Source organism: Ovis aries, chromosome X, assembly GCF_016772045.2.
Source record: "Ovis aries strain OAR_USU_Benz2616 breed Rambouillet chromosome X, ARS-UI_Ramb_v3.0, whole genome shotgun sequence".
Taxonomy (NCBI): domain Eukaryota; kingdom Metazoa; phylum Chordata; class Mammalia; order Artiodactyla; family Bovidae; genus Ovis; species Ovis aries.
In genome coordinates, this window is record NC_056080.1 from 18523841 (window position 1) to 18541221 (window position 17381).

At 42.0% G+C, this 17381-nt stretch overlaps 1 protein-coding gene across 9 annotated transcripts in view; it reads right to left on the reverse strand.

Annotated features, from left to right (window-relative positions):
- The window catches only part of MAP7D2 (MAP7 domain containing 2), a 97497-nt gene that overhangs the window by 22414 nt on the left and 57702 nt on the right, over positions 1-17381 (reverse strand). For 7 of the 9 annotated variants that reach the window (XM_042241678.1, XM_012106384.4, XM_012106379.5 and 4 more), the window contains 3 exons: positions 16687-16797; positions 11949-12079; positions 10295-10404 (listed from right to left, as the gene is read on the reverse strand). In XM_042241678.1, coding sequence (XP_042097612.1) covers positions 10295-10404; positions 11949-12079; positions 16687-16797 — 352 coding nt within the window. The remainder of the gene's footprint in view (positions 1-10294; positions 10405-11948; positions 12080-16686; positions 16798-17381) is intronic. The other 2 variants (XM_042241677.2, XM_012106381.5) reach the window with 1 other exon arrangement.

The window sequence follows — 17381 nt, forward strand, 5'->3', positions numbered from 1 at the left end:
TAATTGTCTAAGGGACCTGCCTGCAGCAAGCACACACCTGCACTTCCCTCAGTGGTACCTGAGACGTGGGCTCCCTGGGGTCCTGGTGCAAGCACCTGTTGCACATGTGCAGACATGTGAGGAGCTCTTCTGCAGACCCCACTTCTACCAGGAGGGTCTCCAGGGCTGGACTCAGGGAGGAGTGGGTAACAGGCTTGAAATGGCTACAGGCCCAATTCATTCTATAGTCCCACCTTAGTAGCAGAATCTGGATCCCAACATGACCCCATGGCCTGGTCTAAATGGCTCATGCTCAGAAGGGAATGGAGCCCAATGAAGCCATGCCCTCCCCTCAGTCAGTGTGCTCAGAGCCTGTAAGAGGAACATGCAGGGCAGGACTATTATATCAAGGGGAAAGGCTGGCCTCGCCTGGGTAGGAGAGGTTCTGACAGCCTCAGACCTACTTGGCTCTGAGCAGCCTTGCTTCAGTTTGCTTTAAGAGAACAGTCACATGTACGTTCTGTTCACACCACAGACTCTAAGGTTCTATTATAAATAAAAGTGGGCCAATTGTCCATGAGCACACATCTAAAAATAATTGCTACCTGAGAAGTAAGGGTGAATTATTTGGGATAAAACTTAATATATTAAGGAATCTAGTTACATTCCCCTACCCCAGTCCTTGCCCAATAAAAAAATATAGTAACTTAGAACACACACACACACACACACACACACACACACACACACACACACTTGCGTACACATACAAACATGACCTTCAAATAAGAGAAAGAGTAAGTAAGTCATTGCTTTTTGAAAAAATACCAAATGACCAAACTACAGAACACAATCTTAGAATTTCCCTATTTTATTTCCAAATCTGTAGAGTTTCCTGCTCATCTTGCCTCACTACTTCCTACATGGACACGGTACCCTGCCAGCCCTGCAAGAGTTGCTGAACATGGGCATCTTACACCGGGTGATGCTGGTCTGCCAGGCCCCGAGGCTCTCTGGCCCCGTGCTCACACCACTTACCGCAAGCCAAACTAAGTGTAGCAAAGCTCTTGTTTCCCCAGTTTCCTAGAAATAGATATCTTGGCTGATGAAAGAAGTTAAACACAAATTAATCAGGGAACTCACTGTGCTTTCATAGTTTCATTCTAAAGTGCCTTCTCATCTATTCGATAAGGGTCTATTTGATTACCACAATAACCCAGTAAGGTACATAGGAAATTACTATTAACCATATTTTAGATAAGAAAATCCCAATCCTAAATGCTTAAATGACCTTTCCCAAGAGGTGTAAAGAGATGAGAGAGCCAAAGCACTAGATTTTTCATCTTGCTTTTTAAAATAGCTTTTCCACTTCAATTTTTAAAAGCTTAATATCTCCAGTGATTAAAAACTTAACAAAAGGAATTCACAAATTTTGTTGGGTTAACAGAGATAGGCCTCTCTGATGCACAAGGCAGGATTATATAACCTTTTGAGGTTTGGTGACTGGTAGGAAATATAAACAAACACCTCTGTAAGCAGAGCAGCAAGAAGACTCTCAGGAGAGGGTCGTCACGCTTCTGAACCTGAGTTTACTGCAAAGCATAAACCCAAAGGGCTTTTTTTCTCCACATCTTAGAATCTAGTTCTATTTTTCTCCCAAGCCACTTGACTCCAGGCCAAGTAAACACAGCCCACCCACAGGATGGGAGGGGTCTGTTGCCTCAACAGCACAACTTGATCAACATTCTGACAAGTCTATTTGTCAATCACATTTTACTACTTTCCAGAGGGAAAATGAGTAATTTTATACCAGAGAAACCTATGTATACCACCTCAACTCAGTGATCACAGCTATCATCACCAGTAATGAAACATAGCCTCCTGACATCATAGCCTCCTGACATATGCACTGAGAAGGAACCAATATCCCTTCCACGGAACTCCTGCCCCCCATATAATCTGAATCTAACCATGAGGAAACAGCAAACCAACTCAAAATGAAGGACAGTCCTAAAAAGAATAAAACCCACTGGTCTGTGCTCTTTACAAATGTCAGAGTCATTAAGAAAGGCTGAAGAACTACGGCAAGTTAAGGAGACTGAGGTGGCAAGACAACTAAATGTAATGTGGGACCCTGGGTTGGATTCTGGACCAGGAAAAAGATGTTGCAGAGGATGTCACTGGGACAGCAGGCAAAGATTACAGTCTGGAAATTAACAACATCATGTCAAATGTTAACTTTCCTGACTTTTCACAACTATATTGTGGTCACACAAGAGAATATCTTCATTCTTAGGGATAAAGGGTCAGGATGCCTGCAAATGACTCAAATGGTTCTCAGAAAATGTATATCTATGGAGACTGCATGAGAGTGAGTAGGGGATGGGAATGATGAAATCTGTGCAGCTACATGCCAACAGGATGAAAGGTACACAGGAGTTCTTTATTCTATTCTTGCAATTCTTCTATAGGATTGAAGTGATTTCAAAATAAATAGGTTTTTAAAATTGGTCTAAACTCAAATTATTCTCTACTAAGACTGACAAATACAGGACTAGGACTGGGTGAGTATATAATTATGGCTGTGAGGAGGGGGTATAACTTAACATTTTCAATTATCTCTTTCAAGAAAAATTTCAGGAAAGAATGTAAGTCTATCTGAGAAGGACAGTGGTAACACACACAATAGTTAAACCATGGTCCACTGTAGATACTCTTTTGGGCAGGGCAATGGTGCCACACATCTACCAAAGAAGCCTATGTGAATGGTGCTCGGCAGTGACTAATTAAAGGCCCTCAACCATGAAAGGCACAGACAGGTTGGCTCCAGGAGCCTGTGATTCTAAGTGGGAGGTGCTTATTTTGGGCCATCAGACAACTTGCCTTAATTCCTTCCCTCATATGGACTCTCTCAAGTTTTGTTTCTAATGCATGATAACATGAAATTAACTTAGGTTCCTGATGCAAAATTGATCTCAGGCAAGCTATCTCTGAAAGTCATTTTCTTTGGCAGATTAAATTTTCCAAAGATGGCCCCAATAATATCTTCTTCCACCTCACATGATCTTTCCAAGTTTATTTTTCCATTCCATTGAATCTGAGGTGTTTCCACTGCTTTGACTAAGAAAACACAGCAGAGAAGGAATGCTGTGCCAATTCGAGGCATAGGCCTTAACTGGGGTTTATGGGCCAAAATCCTTAATAGGCCATTTTGGACCTTAGGTTGTAACTGTAGCACCAGTTGACAGTGAACTATAACTGCACAGAAGACCCCCAGGGTGAGAACTTTCCAGTGAGCCCATGTTAATCCACAGAACAACCACATAAAAGACCCTAACTAAGACCCTCCCAGTAAGTCTAAGTCACAGAGCTGTGAGAATTAATAACAAATTGTTGTTTTATGCCACTAGGTTTTAGAGAGTTTGTCACAGCAGCAAGGGATAATGGATACGTTCCCCATCATAATGACCAAACCAATTTGGAATATATTTCTAAGAATCTGAAACCATTAGAGAATAGTTCACACAGAAGAACTAGGAGTACAAACAGCACCAACAAGCAGAGGCAGAGGCAAGACAGACTGGGTAAACCCACTTGATCACACTCAGTTTCCTTTCTCTAGCTTATAAGAGGCAATCTATGCTCCATCCACATCTTAACGAGTGTTGCTGAAGCTAGTCTTCTAAAACCATACAAGTACCCAACAATGTCAATCAACAATGAAAATAAACTTGAACACTTAAAAGAGCAATGCTATTAATATGCACAGCCACCCTACAGTGATTTAACTGTTCAGATCTGGGATGAATCCAAAGGTGGAATTAAGATTGCCTGGAGAAATATCAACATCATCAGATATGCAGATGATACCACTCTAATGGCAGGAAGTGAAGAGGAACAAAAGAGTCTCTTGATGAGAGTGAAAGAGGAGAGTGAAAAAGTTGGCTTAAAACTCAAAGTTAAGAAAACTAAGATCATGGCATCCAGTCCCATCACTTCATGGCAAATAGATGGGGGAAAAAGTGGAAACAGTGACAGACTTTATTTTCTTGGGCTCCAAAATCACTGTGGACGGTGACTGCAGCCATGAAATTAAGAGACACTTGCTCCTTGGAAGGAAAGCTATGACAAACCTAGACAGCGTATTAAAAAGCAGAGACATCACTTTGTCTAAAGATCTGTATAGTCAAAGCTATGGTTTTTCCAGTAGTCATGAATGGATGTGAGAGTTGGACCATAAAGAAGGTTGAGTGCTGAAGAACTGATGTTTTCAAATTGTGGTGCTTAAGAGTCCCTTGGATAGCAAGAAGATCCAACCAGTCAATCCTAAAGGAAATCAACCCTGAATATTCACTGGAAGGACTGATGCTGAAGCCGATGCTCCAATATTTTGGCCATCTGCTGTGAAGAGCCGACTCATTGGAAAAGATCCTGATGCTGGGAAAGATTGAGGGCAGGAGAAGAAGGGGGCAACAGAGGATGAGATGGTTCGATGGCATCACCGATTCAATGGACAAGAGTTTGAGCAAACTCCAGGAGACAGTGAAGGGCAGCGGAGCCTGGCATGCTGTGGTCCATGGGGTTGCAAGGAGTCGGAAACAACTTAGCAACTGAATAACAACAACAACAGATCTGAGAGGAGAACAATACACTGTCAGAGCCATTCATTACAAGTCCCATCTGCATTTCTGGATGAGTGTTCATAGTATTGACTAGCCCCCATCCCATGCTATTCAAAGCCATGTCACTTCCAGTGTGCTTTAAAGATCACACGCTTGGTCTACACAAGGGAAAGCTGAAAATGACCATGTGGTTGGGGTTTATTTTGTGTGATACCATTTTAAAAAATCAAGTGTTTCTTTTTCATCTTTCTTCAGTATAGAGTATACGAAAGATTATTTATAAAATAAAAAAAAGTATGAAGAATGATATAACAAACGTTCACACACACACCAACTAGTGCAAGAGGAAGCCATAATAGGCCAGGATCTGCCACATGTCCCTTCCTGACCCCAACTCCACTTCCTCCTCAAAGGTCATCATCACTCTGCATTTCATGTTTGCCATTTTCTTAGTTTTTCTAAAAATCATTTTACCACACTTAAATTCCTAAAAACACACTGGTTGTGAACATCTGGGAACTCAGGATATGTGGAATCATTGCTGACATTCTTCTACAACTTCCTTCTTCTGCTCAACACTGCATACCTGAAATCCACCCACTGCTTGTGGGCAGCTGAAATCCACTCTTTTTCACTGCTGTAGTTTGGTTAGATTTTCAGAATTTACTTGCAGTCTTACTTGGCTTTCCACATGTCTCAGACCTAGCCCATACCCACTGTAGTTCACTCACTACTTTTCATCCCCGGTAGAAACAACTTTCTTGCTGAACATTTTAAAATCAAGAAATGTTTGCTATTCCTTAGATGCCTTGACTTGGTAGTTCTGATTTGGAGGTGCCTGAGCAACCTTTATCGCCAAGGCACCTTGTGCACAGGAAGCCCAGCTGCAGTAGTGTGTGCTCTTTTTCCTGCCTGTGCAAGAGATGGCATGTATAGGGCTCTGAAAATTAAAGCTAGTCTATCAATTTGTTGAAAGTGGTAGGAATCTTGTGCAGCATGGTACAGAAACCAGTATTCCTCATCCTTTAAAAATTCCCCAAGTGAAGCATGCAGCCCAGAAAACAGAATGTTTAAGAAACTGCTCAGTGAGAGAATAAACTGATCAATGTTCCAGAAGGAATGAGGATCCAAAAGGCCTGAGTCCTTGGGTAGGTCTGGCTCCAGCACTGCCCATACCTACTCAGACCACTCCCTACCCTCCAGATCCACCTCCCCTCACCACCAGCTAAGCATCCACAGACTCACACTGAGCCCAGATTGTGCAAAAATAAACTGAGTCAGCCCCTGCCTTCTCGGCAGCCAAGCAGGAAATAAAGTGCAATGAGGCACATATCAGTTTATCCTGCTCCCTCACCTCATGCAGGGTGCTCTGCTCCAATGTCACCTCCTTGGAGCAGTCTTTCCTGACCTCCTGATCTAGCTACTCCCCTCTGCCATTCTCTGCCATCTGACCAAGGCTCATTTTTTCTTCACATAATTTATCACCACCTGATATTACATTGTCTAGAACTAACACCCCCAAAAGATGTCCTTTTCATTATAGGGGACTGGAATGCAAAAGTAGGAAGTCAAGAAACACCTGGAGTAGCAGGCAAATTTGGCCTTGGAATACAGAATGAAGCAGGACAAAGACTAATAGAGTTTTGCCAAGAAAATGCTCGGGTCATAGCAAACACCCTCTTCCAACAACACAAGAGAAGACTCTACACATGGACATCACCAGATGGTCAACACTGAAATCAGATTGATTCTATTCTTTGCAGCCAAAGATGGAGAAGCTCTAAACAGTGAACAAAACAAGACCAGGAGCTGACTGTGGCTCAGATCATGAACTCCTTATTGCCAAATTCAGACTTAAATTGAAGAAAGTAGGGAAAACCACTAGACCATTCAGGTATGACCTAAATCAAATTCCCTATGATTATACAGTGGAAGTGAGAAATAGATTTAAGGGCCTAGATCTGATAGATAGAGAGTGCCTGATGAACTATGGATGGATGTTTGTGACACTGTACAGGAGATACGGATCAAGACCATCCCCATGGAAAATAAATGCAAAAAAGGAAAATGGCTGTCTGAGGAGGCCTTACAAATAGCTGTAAAAAGAAGAGAAGTGAAAAGCAAAGGAGAAAAGGAAAGATACAAGCATCTGAATGCAGAGTTTCAAAGAAGAGCAAGAAGAGATAAGAAAGCCTTCCTGAGCAATCAATGCAAAGAAATAGAGGAAAACAACAGAATGGGAAGGACTAGAGATCTCTTCAAGAAAATTAGAGATACTAAGAGAATATTTCATGCAAAGATAGGCTTGATAAAGGACAGAAATGGTATGGACCTAACAGAAGCAGAAGATATTAAGAAGAGGTGGCAAGAATACATGGAAGAAGTGTACAAAAAAAGATCTTCACGACCCAGATAATCACAATGGTGTGTTCACTCACTTAGAGCCAGACATCCTGGAATGTGAAGTCAAGTGGGCCTTAGAAAGCATCACTATGAACAAAGCTAGTGGAGGTGATGGAATTCCAGTTGAGCTGTTTCAAATCCTGAAAGATGATGCTGTGAAAGTGCTGCACTCAATATGCCAGTAAGTTTGGAAAACTCAGCAGTGGCCACAGGACTGGAAAAGGTCAGTTTTCATTCCAATCCCAAAGAAAGGCAATACCAAAGAATGCTCAAACTACCGCACAATTGCACTCATCTCACATGCTAGTAAAGTAATGCTCAAAATTCTCCAAGCCAGGCTTCAGCAATACATGAACCGTGAACTCCCTGATGTTTAAGCTGGTTTTAGAAAAGGCAGAGGAACCAGAGATCAAATTGCCAACATCCGCTGGATCATCGAAAAAGCAAGAGAGTTCCAGAAAAACATCTATTTCTGCTTTATTGACTATGCCAAAGCCTTTGACTGTGTGGTTCACAATAAACTGTGGAAAATGCTGAAAGAGATGAGAATACCAGATGACCTGACCTGCCTCTTGAGAAACCTATATGCAGGTCAGGAAGCAACAGTTAGAACTGGACATGGAACAACAGACTGGTTCCAAACAGGAAAAGGAGTACATCAAGGCTGTATATTGTCACCCTGCTTATTTAACTTCTATGCAGAGTACATCATGAGAAACACTGGGCTGGAAGAAGCACAAGCGGGAATCAAGATTGCTGGGAGAAATATCAATAACCTCAGATATGCAGATGACACCACCCTTATGGCAGAAAGTGAAGAGGAACTAAAAAGCCTCTTGATGAAATGAAAGAGGAGAGTGACAAAGTTGGCTTAAAGCTCAACATTCAGAAAACGAAGATCATGGCATCTGGTCCCATCACTTCATGGGAAATAGATGGGAAATAGTGGTCATGTATGAATGTGAGAGTTGGACTGTGAAGAAAGCTGAGCGCCGAAGAATTGATGCTTTTGAACTGTGGTGTTGGAGAAGACTCTTGAGAGTCCCTTGGACTGCAAGGAGATCCAACCAGTCCATTCTAAAGATCAGCCCTGGGTGTTCTTTGGAAGGAATGATGCTAAAGCTGAAACTCCAGTACTTTGGCCACCTCATGCGAAGAGTTGACTCATTGGAAAAGACTCTGATGCTGGGAAGGATTGGGGGCAGGAGGAGAAGGGGACGACAGAGGATGAGATGGCTGAATGGCATCACTGATTCGATGGACATGAGTCTGAGTGAACTCTGGGTGTTGGTGATGGACAGGGAGGCCTGGCGTGCTGTGATTCATGGGGTCGCAAAGAGTCGGACATGACTGAGCGACTGAAATGAACTGAACTGAACTGATATTACATTTGCTGTTTACTGTCAGGGAAGCTCCACGAGGACTGATAAGAGCACTGGACAGAGAGTAGGTGCTCTATGGGTGTTTGATGAAGGAAGGACTGACACAGGTATGTTCTGTGAGCACAGCGAAGGGGACAAATTCTACTCTGGCTTGTTCTGGAGAGGATGCCAGCTGAGCTTGAGTTCTGAGGGACAAGTAGTTCAAGGTGAGCAGCTCTCTCTTTGGAGCAGGCCTAGAACTGTCCTTATTTGGGTCCACATCTACCTCCTCCATTGCCAGGGGCCTGGCCAAGTGGAGACTACTTTCATTTGCTTAGGGATTCTCCAGAGTACCTAGCACAGTGGCCTGCCCTCATTCATTCCACGAATACTTAGAAAGCATCTACTAGGTGCCCAATACTGGACAGAGTAGAAATTTCAAATATTTCTCTAAATTGAATTACATCATAAAAAGTCTGGGATTGTGTTTGAGTCTCTTTGGTCAAAGAAAGCTTTTACAAAATTCAAGTGTTATGTCCTTTAAAATATAAAGTATTTCCTGAAACACAGCCTTCAAGATTTTCAACTTCAAAGAAATAGCACAGAGCCCACTACAAGCCTGCTTCCAAAAATTGAATTCGTATCTCTATAGAGGGAATGCCCTCTACTCCCCCCTGCCCCCGCCCAGTTCACCTCTGTGAAATGTACAATGATGATAATGAAACTTGCCAGCTACTATCCATGCAGGGACAAAGAGTCAATATCCAGCAAAGATAGGGTAGAATATGGAAAAACCCCAGTAGGAACAGGTTTTTCTCTCTGTTAATGTCAGTGTCCCAAACTGATACCAGAGCAGTGATATGTAAATAGAAGGCTCAGAAATAAGACAGAGACCTCAAGCACACCTAATGGATTTAGAGTTTGCAAAAAAGCAATACCAAACCAAAGACAGGCAATACAGGCACAGAAGGAACGCAATGGACTTCAGGAAAAAAAACCACTATGAATTCAGTAAAATGCTATGGAAAGATTTTCTCTATGGAAGGCAGATACATCAATAACCAGTATTAGCAATTTATCAAAACTACAGCAATCTCTGAGCAAAACAATATTAGTGGAACAGTCTTGGAAAGCAACAAATCAGAAATAAGAGCTGACATCACTTTGAAATATTTTTTTTAATTCCCAGGTGCTCATTAAAAATCTGTGTTTCTTCCTATGTTCTCTGAACCAAACTGTTGTACTATAGAAGCATTATGTGATTCTCTCTATATATACAGCTTCTTTTTCCCAAATTAAAATCATATTTCTCTTTGTTCCTCAGTACTTTTGAAGATGTTTCCATTCTACTGCTGAATTGAGTTATTTATTGAGTTATTCTTGTCAGTAAAATATTTAGTAAAATATTTAAAAGACTTAAGTCAGTGGTCACACAGTGTACATTTGTTTTTCAGTCACACAGGTTTTCATTGGTGAGTTCACTCAATTCTTAACAAAAGAATATAATGGCTTCATTATTAAAAAAAAAACACACTGCTGATGGTGACTGAGAAGTTATTATTGCCTCTCTGTTAAAGAGACAGATAAGATGAGAGGGCGTGAGAACAAGCATGGAGCACATGGGCTTCAGAGCTCAAGTACAATGCAATCCCTTCACTCCAGATGCAGCTGGAGGAGAAGGCCAGAAAAGTAGAAGGGGACTGATGCAACGAAAGAGAACAGGCCAAGTGGATCATCTCCATAAATCAGGGTCCAATATCATCAGGCAACAAAGCCCTCAAGACCCCACTGTTTATCCAGAAACATACAGCACACCTCAGAGTGCTGGCCACGCCTTGTGGGGGAGCTGGAAGCACTTACCACCCCACACAGAGCCTCTCCCAAAACTGCTTTAAACGTGTGACTGTGGCAAAAGAAAAAGAGGCTTACTTGGATGTCACAGGAGAAGACGACCTCTTAGAAATGCTTCTCAGAGGAGACATGAGGCCCACGCTGGGAACAGAAGCAGTTGTTCTCGGCCCCCTCTTCATCTTCTCTGTCTGTAGGAGACACAGAATAGGACAGCCATGGCCCATCACTACCATGACTTCCATGATTTTTAAAAATACCCCAGATGGAAGTGATGCACAGCTTTTTTTTAGAAGGAGCCAAACAAAGCTATACTGCTTCCCACTATGGGAATCTTTGTAGAAAAGCACCAGGGGATCATCCCATTTAGGTCATTCAGTCAGGGAAAAACATTTCAGTCTTAAAACATAAAGACCTCCTTTTCCTTTTTATCTTACAAAAAGCTAACAAGGAAACCAGATTATGGTCCTGGATATACAGAATCTGGAATGACTACAAAGATATACAATCACTATAAAATAGCTATAGATGGGTACAAGACAGTGAGCTGGAGACCTTGACAGTATACCTGGTTTAACAGGAACTGTAACCCCTCCATCCCTCAGCATCTCCATGGCCGGCCCCACACTGGCCCTGGGCCTGGCCCAGAGCAGATGCTCCATGACAGTGGTTCTCTTGTCTCCCTATTGTAACTTTTTGCAACAAATTCTCATGGGGCCCACATTCATTAGCCCCCTTCCTCAGTAATCCATCCAACAGCATCTGAAACATTCACTTCTCCTGTGAGAACCTCAGGATCATACTGGATTAAAAAATAAATAAATATGGTATTACAAAATAAATGCCCAATGGTAATGTGGTATTTAAAGTAAGTCCACATGTCATATGATGCTCCTCCTTTTAACAGGTAGAGCTTAGTTCACTTCTCCTCAAGCATGAGTTGGTCTCTCTCTCTCTTTTATCTTTTGCTCTGGAGGAAGCCAGCTGCCATGTTGTTTGGACTCTCAAGCAGCTCTACAGAGAAGTCCATGCAGTAAGGAACGGGGGCCTCCTGCCAAGGGCCACATGAACAAGCCATCCTGGAAAACCCCTGCCAAGTTTTCTGACAACTGCAGTCCTAGCTGCCTGAAATCCTGACCACATCCTCATGAGAGACCCTGAACCACATCCACTTAGCTATGATGTCCTCAATTTCTGACCCAAAGAACCAGTGAGGTAATACACATTTGTTTTAAGCTGCTAAGGTTTGGGGTGATTTGTTACACAGCAAGTGGTAGCTAATGAAAGTAATACAGCATATAAAATTTCTAAACAAACAGACACAGTTGGGGATACTGCTCAACATCTGCCTTACTGATGGTGTTAGCAAGACAACAACAAATTTCAAAGGCCACTGCTGTGGATGAAGACTGACCCAGAACCTCAGTTCTAGTTGCCTGTAGAAGCAAGACTGGCCCAGAAGCAGACATTCTTAAAGAAGCAGAGAAAGGGCACTCGGAACATTCTTTTTGACCCCCAACCTCCTTCTGAGGGCTTTGAAAATCTATTTCAAGGCAGTAAGATTTAGGAGGGTGCAAAAAGTTACAGGATTTTCAAAGGTTGGGTGCCATTTAAAATCAAATCTTTTCCTTGAGCAGTCCCTGAAGACTCACGGAAACAGACCCCAGGTCAAGTGCAGGGAATAATCACAGTGTCAGATAACCCAGTCCCGAGGGGTGAATGGGTAGAAACCTACTGGAGAGGCCTCCACTCCGGCAGGGGCGCCTTTCCCAGCATCTCCTCCACCAGATGTAGATGCGATCTTCTTCCTCTCGACATTTCGAGTGGGAGAAGACTTGTAGGAAGATTTAAGGGAGCCAGCAGGAGCTACATGGGGACAGGCATGGGATACTAGAGTTACAGTATAAAAGCCAGAGACACAGGGAGAACAGATGGAGAAGTTGAAGGAGAGCAGAGAGTTGGGAAGAACACCACATTTCAGTTAAAACGTGAGACGAGGAATCCACATTCTCAAAACACTGCCATACTTTCTCTAGTATATGCAGAATAGATGTTATCTTAAAAGACTCCCATGCTCAAGAGTCTAGGTCATCTCAGGAATTCAAAATCTGGGCTTTGGAGCCAGGTGGACCTAGCACCATCACCTAATAGCTGGTTCACCTTGGGTAGGTTACTTAATCTCTCTAAATGTCAATTCCCTTGTACAAGAGAGAGTTAACATAGCAGACCTGACTGCTGTCCTTGGAAGGGCCTGTTTATAAGCTTGACCCTTGTAAGCAACTGGAAACTTGGATTTCAGAAGGGTTCTCACCATTAACTGATGAGTAGGTCACTATGCCTAAGCTGTTTGTACCAACATTATGATGTATGCTGAACACGTGCTTTTCTTCTGAGTCTGGAATTTGAGCATGGACCTGGCAGAAGGTGCCCATGTGACCAGCCCCCAATAAAAACTCTGGGCACTGAGTGTCTAATGAGCTTCTGTGGTTGGCAACACTTCACATGTGTCCTAACTCACTGCTGGGGGAATGTGTCCTGTGTGACTACACCGGGAGAGGATGCTGGGAGCCTGTGCCTTCTCTTCCCTGGACTTTGTTCCATGCAGTTTCTCCCTTTACCTACTTTTCTCTGTAGCTATTTGCTGCAATAAATCATAGCTCTGAGACCTCCTAGAGAATCATCGATCCTAGGAGTGGTCCTCCTGATGCATTCTTTGTTCTCAAAATGGGGATACTTCCTACTTCCCAGGAATTTTTTGTTTATTTGTTTGAGACATAATTCATATATCAGAAAGTCACCCCTTTAAAGGTATACAATTTAGTGGCTTTTAGTATATTCAGAAGGTTGTGCAACCATAACTATGGTCTGATTCCAGAATATCCTCAATATCTGCAAAAGAAACTCTGTGCCCATTAAGCACCCACTCCCCTTCCTCTCTAGCAACCACTTGTTTGCTGTCACTCTGGATTTGTCTATTCCAGACATTTCATATAAATAGAATCATATCACTTGTGGCATTTTCTGCCTGGCTTCTTTCACTGAGCATAATGTTTTCAAGGTTCATCATGTAGCATGTGTCAGTAATCCATTCTTTTTCACAGCTGAATAATATTCTACTTTATAAAGAAAAACATTTTTTCAATACATTCATCTGTTGTTGGACATCTGGGTTGTTTCCACTTTGCAGCTAATATGAATAATGCTAAGACTTGTATACTTTGTGTATGTTTCAATTTCCTTGACTCTACATCAAAGAGTAGAATTGCTGGTTCATGTGGTAACTCTAACATTTTGAAAAACATGCCAGACTGTTTTACAGAGCGTCTGCAACATTTTACATTCTTACCAACAATGTATGAAGGCTGTAATTTCTCCTCATCCTCATCAATACATATTACAGCTGACTCTTGAATAATACAGGTTTGAAGCACATGGGTCCACTTACACTCAGATTTTATTCAATAGTAAATACTACAGTACTATCTGTGGTTGGTTGAGTCTGTATGGGGAACCAAGACAGAAGGCTGATTATAAAGTTATATGCAGATTTTTGACTGAGGCGGCTGGTACCCTCAACTGCCAAATTGTTCAAGAGTCAACTGTATTATCTTTTTTCTTTGAATTTTAGTCATCCTAGTAAGTATGAAATGGTATTACGATTTTGATTTGCATTTCTCTAATGACTAAGAATGTTGAGCATCCTGTCATGTGCTTATTGGCCATTTTATATATTCTCTGCTGTGCTATTGCTGCACAACTACCTGTAAACAGACAGAACAAGGTAGAGGACAATATGTCATTTATATGTTATCTCACTGAATACATTATATCTTGGGAACTGAAATGGAGACCCAACATGCCTAATGTGAGCATGGTGTTATTTGCAAACAGAGAACGCTAGTCCCCATTCACCATGCCATGACAGTTTGATCTGCTTTGGTCAAGGAAAGGCTTTGATGATGTGGCCCAGTGTTTCCTGGACTTTGGTGTGCAGATCTGGTGGAGCCTGATTAGTGAGGCTCTAGATATTTGTGCTTACTATGCCCAGCACTGTGCTATTTCATTTAACCTTCATGCCAATTTAAAGTAACTCCACTTTATAGATTAGGAAACAGAGGCTTAGAGAGGTTAATTAACTTACCCAAAGTGGTAAGAGCTAGTAAGTGGTAGGGCTAGTTATGGGATTTCTGAGATTGCAGTGTATAGGCTATTTTTACCAAACTGTCTGGTTAAAAAAGTCTACTAGCCTCCATAGCTCATGAAATGGATTTCTTTTCCTAATCCACATGCCCTCAACCATAAAATAACTTACTCACCTCTGTGACACTTGAAAGACAAGAAACATAGCAACAGTAAAACACTGGTGGATAGAAAATGTTATTAACCATTGAAGACATTTCATGAAGCCAGGGAACGGGAAGCAAGATACAAAAATTCAGGAATAACTCATAGGCTGACCAATAACACTTGGGGTACCTTTCTCAGTGTCACCAGCTTGGCCTCTTTTACCTGAGTCACTGGCCTGCTCAGAGGGCACGAGTGTACTTCTGCTTCTGGCTAGAGAAGCCTGTGTGGATGTCAACAGTCACAGAACAAAAAATGTTTCCATGGGACTAAGGTGCATGCAATTAGCTGAGGGGTGGAATCAAATGAAAATTTTAAAAAGCAAAATCAAAACAAAATAAAATGCCTACAACAACACAGTGCCTGATGAAAATCAATTTTGAGGTGGCAGAATGAATGTGGAAAATAAAAATATTGTAGCAAAGGATGGCTTCGGAGCTTGTCACAGTAAAAGAAAATGGACGATGTGTCATTTAGAGCTTGGGAGACTGCGTTACTTCTGTTGGGGTGCCAGAATTCATTCAATATGCTACTACAGAATTACTGTATCACCAGAAGAGACTTAGCCCATTTTTCAAGATATAATATGGACTCAAGAAACCATTTACTCACGAAAGTAGCTCTAACACTGAAAAAAAGATTACTCCTACAAAACACTTGTTTTAGGTCCTCTGTTAGGAAATATTTTATAACACACTGATTTTGTTAATGTAGAAATGTGCATCCTTTCATATTTTTCCCATATAAACAAGGGCAAAGATTAAATAAGAAACATAAAAATAAAAATAGCCAACTAATTATCAGCTTTAATGGAGTTAAGTAGCAGTATTCATACTCTAAAATTTAGTGACTGAAATGTCATTCTGATGGTTTGGAACATATTGTGTGATCATGGATTAACTTTTTAATTACTTTGTATTTTTGGATATCCACTAGCCAGAAAAATGGTTTGGGAATTTCAAAGTTTCAATTAATAATCCACAAGCAGATAACTGAGTGGCCAGCAATATATAAATATCATACTGATTATCTTTATACATTAATCAATGCAAATATGAATTTAACATTAATTTAATGAATGAAAACATACAGGACATACAAATAGAACAGATACATAGAGTTAAAAGCAAGTAGATGTTTTCTCATCCAGCTCTTAGTTAATTCAAGGTTTCTAGCACTTACCATGAACTGCATCAGAAATCATCAACACTGACACTCACGGGTTCTCTGACACACAGGACAGACCTCTGTGCTGGAGGTGCAAAGTTAAAGCCAGAGGAAAAAACCAGGAAGGCACACTGGCATCTTCAAAGTCACTGGCATCTTCAAAGTCACAAACATTATCCTGCTTACCCCCTGGTGATGACTCGACATGTTAAATATTCCACTGGCACCGGACACTTCTTCATTGATGCTAAGATACATATTTAATGCATAGAGAGCTTCCCTCCCTTCCTTAACCTACACATTCTAAAACGTATCAGTTCAGACTTACAGTGCCTTCTCTGAGCCTCCATTAGAACACAGCTGAATCTATTCAGTTTCTGAAACTGGCACTGTCCTATACCCATCATCTCCCACCTCAAAACAGAAAATGCCACCCATCCTTTCGCCCTTTTAAAGATTTCATATTAGTTCTGAATTCTGTTTTCCAAACAGAAATGAGCAGGCTTACAGATCACAGACAAGAGCAGAGCCCCATTTTTTCACATATCTGAGTCTCCCACGTACCTCTGCCTCATCAATCCCGCTGTGTCTGGCTAACCAACAATAGCACACCAATAACTGGGCAGTTGCTTTTTTAACAGTCACATCTGTCCACTGGTCAATTAACTCCAGGCCACGATAACGTCTATGTGCACTGTGGAAAATGGAAGTCTCTTTCAGACTGGGAGACTAGCATTAACTCCTGTCCCTTTCCAACAATGACCTTGCTCTAAAGAGCAATGCCACTTTCCAAAGTCCCATTAGTGAGGCCCGGGGGCTCCCACAAACAGATCACAAGGCTAGGAGATTGGGGGTATTTGAAGAAGGCTCAAAAGAGGGGCTCTCACAAAGACTGACATTAACACCAATGCTCACACTAGAGAGAAGAAAACTGGAGAGACCAGGTCTACACGTTCACTTGCCTCGGTCTGGGGAATAGGATATTGCCGCAGTGGATGAAGACAGGCGCTTACTCATGGGAGGCTCCGTCTGCTTTGGCAAATTCATGGTTGATGTTGAAAGTTTGTCACATGCTGCAGAGAAACGCATTAAAGACATTGGTATTCACACCACTCTCAACCAAGAAACACATTTTCCAAAGTGTTCTTCCTGTCCTCATCCACACGCCTCTGAAACCACTGCGGCACAGCACGCTGCCTCCAGCTCCCTGCTCTCTACTGAGCAAGTCTGAGAAGGCCTGGGCCACAGCAACCATCTATTTGAAGCAAGTTCTTCTCTTTCACTGCTCAACTTTGTGCTTCTCTTCGATTTCAAATATTCAACCTCACTCAACTGTTCAACTAAAGCCATGCTAATCCCACCAGCCAACCATTTCCTTGTGTCCAGGGACTTTTAAGTATATTCAGACCACATGAAAACAAAACCAACCTGGACCGAGAGACCAATCACCACTGCCAAATGTTCTATGATCTGACTGAGACTGTGTGAGCTGAAACCGGACTTTTTCTGAGGTTATCTAGAGCTCAGGTTGCAGAGAGGAGTAATTTGTAAAGCAAAGAGCTGTATTTAAAGCAGAACAACCTTTAGCAGTTGGTTTCTTGCTCTTATCAAGAAACGGGGTCACAATGGCCCTTTCTCAAAAGGCTCTGACTGTTTA